This window comes from Condylura cristata, unplaced genomic scaffold (genome assembly GCF_000260355.1).
Source record: "Condylura cristata isolate star-nosed mole 26May11 unplaced genomic scaffold, ConCri1.0 scaffold00014, whole genome shotgun sequence".
NCBI lineage: Eukaryota > Metazoa > Chordata > Mammalia > Eulipotyphla > Talpidae > Condylura > Condylura cristata.
In genome coordinates this window covers 7,116,149-7,126,027 of record NW_004567115.1, presented here as the reverse complement: position 1 = coordinate 7,126,027, position 9,879 = coordinate 7,116,149, and the positions used below count along the sequence as shown (strand labels likewise).

The following is a 9,879-nucleotide window of genomic DNA, read 5'->3' as shown; positions in this document are numbered from 1 at the left end:
GGCACACACAAACATCAGGACCCCTGGGACCTGGTACTGTACTGGATAAGAGGTACAAGAGTTGACAGCCAGGATGGGGTGTGCCCGGCTGGAGAGCTACAGGGGTGGGCTAGAGAGTAAGGGTGAGCGGCTTGAGTCTGAGGCTCTCAATATAGAATAGTTGGAGCCTCCATGAGCCAGAACAAGCAAGTCAAATCACCTGGGTCTCTTCAGAGAGGAGGTTACTATTCAATGCCATTTGATAAGATTCAGCACCCATTTATGATTCAAGCCTATAAAGATGGGACTAGAAAGAACTACTTTGGTGTAATAAAAGTCATATATCACAAACCAACAGCCAATACTCAGTGTTGAAAGAGTGAAAGCTTTCCCCTTAAGATCAGGAATGAAACAAAGATGCCCATTCTTATCATTCATGCTTAACTTAGTTCTAGAGGTTTTGGCCAGAGTTCTCAGACAAAAACAGGAAATAAAGAGATCCCAAGTCATAAAAGAAGTGAAACTATCACTACTTGCAGATGATAGATATAGAAAAGTTTAAAGACACATTGAAAAGCTTACTAGAAACAATAAATGATATACAGCAAAATTGCAGGTTATAAAATCAACATACAAAACCTATAGCTTTTTTATGTACAAGTAATCAAGAAGCAAAAAAATAAGAAACTAACTCCATTTATAATTGCTTCAAAAAGAATTAAGTACCTTGAAATTTACCTAATGAAGGAGGTAAAAGACCTATACATGAGAACTACAAGATGTTACTAAAAGACTTAAATAGCAATGTAGGAGATGGACGATTAGCTCTTGCTCGTGGATGAGGAGACTCAATAGAATCAAATTTAATGTCCTGGCTAAAATGATTTATATAAATTCCATTAAAGTACCAGAAGTATTTTTCAACGAACCTGAAAAAATATCTTGAAATTTATATAGAACCACAAAAGGTCATGAATTGCAAAGCAACCCTGAGCGAAAAAGGAGAGGAGTAGAGGCATCCCATTGCTTAATTTCAAACTTTACTACAAGGCAACCGTGCTAAAAGCAGTGTGGTATTTATTGGATAAAACAGATGCATGGATCAATGGAATAAAATTAAAAGTCCAAAAATAAATCCATATACACACCAGCATTTACTTCATGATACTGCAGCTATGGCCATCACATTGGGAAAGGACGATCTCCTTAATAAGTGGTGCTCAGAAATTTGGAGAATCAAATTTCTGAAGCAGAAATGAAGTAAAAGAATGAAGTTGGATCACTTCCTAAGCCCATACACAAAAACAAACTACAAATACATTAAAACCTTATATAAAAGACCTGCAGTAATAAAATAAATGAAAACATTGGGAATATATTCCATGATGTCAATGATAAAGATATGTTTGGTGACTCAATCCTTATGACAAGGGAATTAAAAACAGAAATAAACAACTAGGATTACCTCAAGTTAAAAAGCTTCTATACAAAGAAAGAAAATATAAGAGGATTAAAAAGACACCCTATTAAAAGGAAAAAAATACACAATATGTAACTGATAAGGACTACTATCCAAAATATATAAACAAATCATACAATTCAATGAATTAACAAATAAAGGACCCAATTAATAAGTGAGTAGCAGATGACAGAAAATTCATCAAAAATTATATCCAGAGAGCCAAAAGATGTGATAAAAAATATTAATCTTTGTTTCTAATACAAGAGATACAGGTTAAAACCACAGTGAGATACTATCTTACACCCATGAGAATAGCACATAATAAAAAGACCTCCAACACCAAGTGTGGGAGGAGGTATGGAAAAAAATAAACCCCGGTACATTGCTTGTCTTGGGGATAAGTAAACTGATGCAGCCGTTTGAAAAACAATCTGGATTTATGTTACAAAAAAAGGGGGAGAATTCTATATGACCCAGCAGTCTGGCACATTTGGGGCACATATTCAAAGATACAAAACCATCAACAGAAAAATCCATGTGTTCCACAATGTTCACAGCAGCCTATGAATAACTATGACATGGAAGCAGCCTAAATGCCCATCATCAAACAAGTGGACGTCGTGGAGTATTACACACCTACAAAAAAGGATGAAATACAGTCATTTTCAACAAAATTGGGGAGTTTGAGAAAATTATGTATAGAAAAGTAAGTCAGAATAATAAAAACAGATTTTCACACTGACATAGCAGACAATTGGATAACTTAAAAAATATATATATTTTTTAAGATTTATTTATTTATTCATATAGAACTGGGGTACAGGCCAGAGATGCGGAGGGTGAGAGGATTCACCAGAGACAGAGTGGGGAGCAGAACAGGCAGATCGACGAAGTACACTGCTGAGGGGAGCAGTGGGCGGGTCAGGAGAGGTCTGCCACACCATGTGGTCACCTCCGGGGCAGGCGGGAATCGAACTCATGCGGAAGTGGCTTAAGCTTCTTAGTGCAGAGCTTTAACCAGCTGCGCCACCAGGGAGGGCCAACTTAAAATATTTTTTAATTGTGGATATCAATAAATATTCTCTGAAGTTAAAGGTAGATGAAAATGAAAGAAAATTGTCAAAATGTTGATAATAAAATTGGGTGAATATATAGAAGCTCATTTTATTATATCTATTTTTATGCATGTCTGAGATTTTTCATAAGATCTCTAAAAGGGGTGTGATAAAATGGTGAGTTTTACCATTTGTATGATTTATATAGCTACATCTCTGAAAATACGTGGGATAGCATTCTTTTCTGATACCACTCAGAAGACCTCAATATTTGTTAGGACTCTATTAAAATATAGTAGGCCCACCAATTGGTCTCAATATCTAGCATTTCAATAGTAAAGACAAAGTGCTTTTAAACTAAATCTTTGTGGGAAATTTTGTGAGTATGTTGAAACAATAGTCTAAAATTTATCCAGCTCCATCTCTGTTTAGTATTAAACAAATATAACCAAAAAAAAAAATCCTGATGTCTTCAAATTATTAAAATATAAAGTGTGGCCAGCTATTGTTGGAAAAATAAAGCCCCTGTGTTCTTCCTTCCAGTCCAGGGCTTCTACTGAAGAAAAAAAGCAAAATCTTTACTTCAATCAGAAGTTGAAAAATAACTGGGTTTGCCAATGCTACCATAATTTTTGTTTCAGGCCTTCCACTGCTCAAAGTATCTTGTTTTTGAGCCACAAAATATCAATTATGTTATTTATAGTTCTTGACCCTCAAATGTTATTTATAGTCATACTATTGGACTATGCACAGAATTGTAAAGGAAGATCACATTCTTATTAGGAACATTTTACTTATCCTAGGATGTATTTTCAAAATTAAAAATCCTTAGAAAGAGAAGCATATTATTAATCATTTAGCTTAAATGTGTGTGTGATTCAAATGTGTGACATCAGAGCATTTGAAAAGTTAAAAGATAAATACCAAAAGTAACGCTTTAAGCTACATGATGCAAACTGTAATGGACCTGGATAAAGAACATTTTTTTTCTCTCTAGGTTATAAATTAGTCATTAAAAATATGTTCTCCTATCACAAAATTGATGTTTCTTTTAAAGTGAAATATTTCCTCCTTCCACATGACAGAGGTTAGTCTTCCTTTTTATGGCAGACTATAGTAAGCCATTTGGCTGCAATAGCTTATTGTTAGAGATCCTACATATCACTTAATAAGTCTGATCTACCTGTCTTCAAGTTCCAGCAGATAGGTGGCTTTCCAAGGTCATCTGGAACCTTGAAGTGGCTGCTCAGTGCCCAGAGGGCATTGCACACAGGAAGCCCCCTTCTTCACATCCCTTTACGTGTCTCCTGCCTCCAGTCTACATGTTAGAAAAACATAATCTTGGGTCAGACTTTGATATTGCTAGTCATCATTTAAAAGCTGTGCATTCTGATGACTTCTTTGTGTCAGGCACTATTTGGTATTTACTTCTTTCAAACTTATGCAAGAAGTAACATTTATTGCCTCTGTTTCCATATAATGAGACTGAGTCTCAAAGAGGTTAAGGAACCTGCTGAAGTTCACACAGCTAGGATTTGCTAGAGCCAGGATTCAGTTCTTCCAAGAGTATTGGAAAGAGCACATAAGCCGTAGGCCACATTCCATCCAAGATTTCTGATGTACCCTTTGCTGATTAAGGGTATCCCGAATGTGTCCAGCATTTGGCTCTGCTTCTAAGTTAAGGATTCAGTGCAATTCCTTAATTGGATATTCAATTATTATTTCATCAAACTGGGGAAAACGCTAGACTCCGACTGTTAGCACATAAAGTGTTCCATTTTAAATACTTTTTTTATGTGGGTAAAATTTTTTTTTAAAGTGATATTCTCCTTAACAGTCCCAGTAGGCAATGGAGAGTGGTTTTAGAACTTCTAAACTTTGTGTTCACCTAAATTCTGTTCTCATCAGCCAGATAATGTTTAATTAACAAGAGAGTGCTTTTTGTAGCCCAGATAGTCTATTGTATAACTGAGTAGGGAAAAAACCATGTTTTAACTTCCTCTTACTTATGAATGACAAAACGACCTAAAAAAGGGTCAATTTTGAGCTGCCCATTAAGGTAGTCACTGGTCACAGGTGGCTACTGAGCATTTGAAATGTGCCTCATTTGAACTGAGTATAAAGTACACATCAGATTCTTAAAACTCAAAACACCAAAAAGAGGTAAAGTTAGCATTTTATATCGATTTCAGGTTAAATGATAGTTTTTTGGTTTTTTTTAATCTGTTTGGAATCTTTATTACTTCAGGAAGAAGCATCTCATATACTTTGAGATGTTTAGAATAGCTGTTTCTGGATTACATAATAAATATTTGTCAAAAATACTAATCATCTAAATAATCATATAATTATTTCTTTTATTAAGAATATTCAAAAATAACTCTTCTGTATCAGGAAACCTATAAATGTCATAGAGTTAAATATTAGTCTATACAGGAGAGAAAAAATTCTGCCAGGAAAGCATTAATGAAGCCTTTTAGCCTTTTCCCAGTTGCATTTTTTATTGCTATAATAAATGAAGAAAAACTAGCTTTTGCCTTCCTTTTCAGTGCTTTGTATGAGACATAACATTAAAAAAGTCAGGAGAAAAACTGCTTTCATAATCTCAAGGGTAAGCCACAAACAGGCTTTCCTGAAGAAAGCTTTAAAGCTTGAAAAGATGAAAAAGGCAAGCATGTATTCTATTAAAAATTTCAATAAATATGCCCCCTCCAAACTCAGCAATTATGAATATATGGTTTCTGTACTAGAAAATGAAATGATTTTCATGCTTTTACTAATTATTCTGAGAAACATTTTAAGGATAATGTGTTCATTAATCTTCAAAAGCAAAACTCGGCCCTCCCTGGTGGCACAGTGGGTTAAAGCACAACACTTAGAAGCTAAAGCCGCTTCCGCATGAGTTCGATTCCCGCCTGCCTTGGAGGTGACCACATGGTGTGGCAGACCTCTCCTGGCCCACCCGCTGCTCCCCTCAGCAGTGTACTTTGTCGATCTGCCTGTTCTGCTCCCCACTCTGTCTCTGGTGAAGCCTCTCGCCGCCCCTGAACCTCTGGCCTGTATCTCAGTTCTGTATACACAAATAAATAAATCTTTAAAAAAAAAAAAGCAAAACTCAGGCACATATATATATATATATATATATATATATATATATATATATATATATATATATATATATATATATGTTAATCTGGAATTCTCCATGTGATTAAAATTCTATGTTTTGACTTAATGTTCAATACTTTTGATAAGTTCAGCAGATGAATATAAAAACAGTGAGTTTGTTTCAAATAGACCCGTTTCACTGGCTCATCAACACTTACAGAAGTGCTAAGTATTCAAAGAAAGACTGCAAGTGCTAAGTATTCAAAGAAAGACTGAGTCCTTTCACTAAACCTGTTTGTCACTTATGACATTGTCAATATTCTGCAATAAAAATATTATGCAGGTTTACTAATTTTCACTTGATTAAATAAATTAAAACTAGACTAGACACATATTTTCATAACACAAACCTTAGCTTTCACATTCATTAGAACAACTAGAATTATTCAAACACAAAAACTGGAAATGTTTGTGCTTATTTGGGAGAGATCTACTGAATTTATTATCCAGAAGAAAAAGCAGACCTGAAGCATTATATTACTGGAACATTTGAAACATGCTGACAAGTTCTTATTTTCTAAATTTCAAAAAAAAAGCTGCTTGTACAAACTAATGAGTATCTGCTCCTGTTAACAAGTAAGATATCTGATGTATCTAAGAAGCCAGAGTTGAGTCACTTCACTTCTTTCGGCTGCTTCCACCAGTTGCTAGAATAGTGGCAACTCGCATAAATATATTTAATGTATCCATGTGGATTCCCATCATCGAATTGATGGGATCATATTTTTGAGCCCCATAAAATGGTACTAGTTCTGCACGCTTGATTACTTTTTGGTATCATACAGAAGGAACATGCTGAAAAGAACTATTCCTCCATAAACTGTCACTGCGTACAGAGTGGCACCAGCCACAGAAGTAGGTGGGAGAAACATAGAACCCAGTGAGGACACAAAGACGAGACCCAGGCCCACTCCCAGTGCCCATGTTCAGAAACTTCTCACTGGGTGCACACATGGCCACAGGGGAGAGGCCTCTCATAATGCCAGCTGTGTACCATGCAGCTCTGATGAGGAGAGGCCCTCCTGGTATTGTCAGAGGAGCCACCACGGCACCCATCACACCAGAATGTAGTAACCAAGCAAGGTGCTTTGGACCTGGGTTCTGGTGATAGGATATTGACTGTACCAGCATTCCAGCTCCAATCATGGCAGCTAAGGTTGCACCCATTGTCACCCAAGAACCTCTCATCATGAAGTTCATGACAGCAGGAGTTCTGCCCATTGCCATTGCAGACAAAGCTGTTACACCAATACTTCCTGCTAAGTACATGTAAGTAGGATGAATTCTATCACTTACATATTGAGGCCAAATTACAGCCTTTTCAATAGCTCCAATCTCATTACACATTCCCAAACCATAGTAGCACAATGCTCCAAGACCAACAGCAGCCCCTCCAGCAATGAACCATCTTCCCATCTGATCAATCTTAAATATCTTTTCCATTGATGGTTCCAATGCTGCCTCTTTAAGTTCTTGACCAGTTTCCCCATGCCGGATCCCAATTCTGGTCTTGGTGGCATATTCCCTGCTAGGTGTTAAAAGCCACTGAGTCTTTGTGATAGAATTGTTTACAACAGGAGAGGGCTTGGTGAAAGCTGGGTGGAAAACCCTGGAAGGTAGTGTCCGGAGACACACCAGTCTTGCGGCCAGCATGGTGGTGCACCAGGTTTAAAAAGCAGATTTTAAATGCCTGTCCTAGCAGCCACCGCCCCCATCCACCCATTCACCCGCAGGATGACCTAAATGATAGTTTTTAATATATTGAAGTTAATAAAAGATATTGTTAAACTTAATTTTACTTCTCTCTTTTTACCTCTTAAATGCAGCTGCTCAAAAATCTTAAATGACATGTAACTTCGCACATTTCATTGGACAAGGCTGGGCTTACTGATAACTCAGGAGTACAAGAAAGTATTAGAACAAAGAGAATCAAGCAGTACACAGCATATAGTTGTCAGCCAAAAGCATTCTTTCTTCAATTTCAATGTGACAGCTCAAGCATTTTCTCAAAGCTCTGCCCTGTTAGATTGCTACTGTTTTCATAAGACCCGGGGGAAAGGCATTTCCTCCTTAGGAGAGATTCTCAGACTGATTTTTCACACTCAAAAATGTGGACCCAGGATGACATAACAAGAACCAAAAAACAGCACCAGCGCCTTTTGCATGGCTCTCAGATCAGGGCCTGGCCCTTGGCAGTGGGCCCGCACCCAGCGCGGCCCTCTCTGACGTAGGGATGATGGTTTACAGCACAGCAGTGCAAAGGCAAAGGGCACCCACGAGCTCCTTACATAATTCTTTGTAGGGTGAGGCCAAATGTGTTTCTGCTTTGGGGAATGGTCGGCAAGCTCTGACAGGCAGACCGAGGCCAACCTATGTTTTGACAGTGTGTGAAAGGTTGTTTGTTTGGAAAAAGCCTAACCAGCCTTTCCTCCCACTCCTCCACCCTCTCTCTCGTTTCTCTTTTAAATACTCTGGCGTATTACTGAATGACTTTGTTTTTAAACCGACTTCGCCTTGCTTTGTGAAGAAAAAGCTTCAGTATTCGTTCCCTGTAGGACACAAGTGTTATTTTTGGAGCAGATGCTCTTAGCCTCATCTCTGTCTAAATCAATTTCTGTTCACTGTGAGGTCCTGGTCAGGATGATTCTAAGTGATCTCTGTGGTGGGAGGCTTCCTGGACGCCTGAGGGAGCATGGCAAAGATGTGAGGGGATACACCTGAAATTTCTCTCTTGGGTCTTAATACAACGGCCCTTTGCATTCAGATTTTATCTGTTCTATTGTGCCCTTGGAACAGGGTGCTGTGAGTGGTGTCTCTGCTCTTACCACTTTCTAGGATGTCCAGAATCAAGGTGACATCCCCCACCCCTGCATCCCTCTCTCCCCCACACCCCTTCTTAGCCCAGGTACTTAAGGTTACAGCCTCCACAGACCCAAGAAACTACTATCTGGCGGACTTCTGCCAGCTGCACAGGGAACAACCAGCTGTGGGAAATCACAGCTCTCTCTGAGGGCCACTATTGAGCCCTAGGGGCTCTGGGAATGTGTCTCAGAACTCAGAGCATCCCCTCCTGTCAGGTTTCTAGACTCTGTTTCTGCTGTCAGGTTTCTAGACTCAAGGAAGAAAACCTCACCGGCTTCTTTCAGTTCCCCTTTCTGTTCTGTTATTCCTCAGAGTTTATGTAGTTTAATCTGGCAGGCTGTGTAAATTAGAAATAGCTTATAATTTAAAGTTTTTTTTAACTTTTTTTTTTTAATTTTCTATGTGTTTGGGGGAGCAGGAGAGTGTGGAGAAAGGCCCGGGTGTGTACAAGTAGGCAGCTTCCCCTTGCAGTGTGACCTTTGATGTGCCCTTCCCTGCGAGCTATACATAGCCAGCAAAGCTTCTTACAAGAGAAACCCTTTTCTGCCCCCTCCAGCAGCCTCACCCTTGAGCCAAGGGATTCTCTGCAAATCCTAGAACAGCACCAGCCAGCCGGCCGCCGACCTGACTGCGTCCTGGCCGGCCCCCACCCTCCCATTCGTCCTCTCCTTTTTCCTGGGGAGCACTACTGTGCACAGACATGGTCGACATGGGGGGCCTGGACAACCTGATCGCCAACACCGCCTACCTGCAAGCCCGAAAGTCTTCGGAGGGAGACAGCAGGGAGCTACAGCGCAGGCGCCGGACCCTGAGGCTACCCGGGCCGCAGAGCTGTGCCCAGCTCCGAGAGGCCCTACCCCAGGACTTTGACAGCCTGTGTGAGCAGCAGCCCATCGGCCGCCGCCTCTTCAGGGACTTCCTAGCAACCGTCCCCGCTTACTCAGAGGCGGTGGCCTTCCTTGAGGAGGTGCATAGCTGGGAGCTGGCTGAGGAGGGCCTGGGTAAGAGCAGCGCCCTGCAGGGGCTCACAGCCACCTGCGTGGCTGCCCCAGCCCCAGGGCACCCACACACCTTCCTCAGCCCTACGCTGGCCACCAAGTGCCAAGCAGCCACCGCTGAAGAAGAACAAGTGGCTCTGGTGGCACTGGCCAAAACTGAAGCCATGGCCTTCTTGCAGGACCAGCCCTTCCGGGATTTCCTGGCCAGCCCCTTCTATGACAAGTTTCTGCAGTGGAAAATGTTTGAGATGCAACCAGTGTCAGACAAGTACTTTACAGAGTTCCGGGTGCTGGGGAAAGGCGGTTTTGGGGAGGTAAGTGACTCTGAATGGCCAGGTTGAGAGGTGAAGGATAC

The 9,879-nt window shown here is 40.2% G+C and overlaps 1 protein-coding gene and 1 pseudogene across 1 annotated transcript in view; one reads left to right on the top strand and one right to left on the bottom strand.

The window, feature by feature from the left end:
- Window positions 1–6,103: 6,103 nt before the first annotated feature.
- On the bottom strand, window positions 6,104–7,348 carry LOC101626169 (annotated as a pseudogene).
- A 1,878-nt stretch (window positions 7,349–9,226) lies between these two features.
- Window positions 9,227–9,879, top strand: part of GRK7 (G protein-coupled receptor kinase 7) — a 37,505-nt gene continuing 36,852 nt past the window's right edge. The window contains exon 1 of the mRNA XM_004682145.1: window positions 9,227–9,838. Coding sequence (XP_004682202.1) covers window positions 9,227–9,838 — 612 coding nt within the window. The remainder of the gene's footprint in view (window positions 9,839–9,879) is intronic.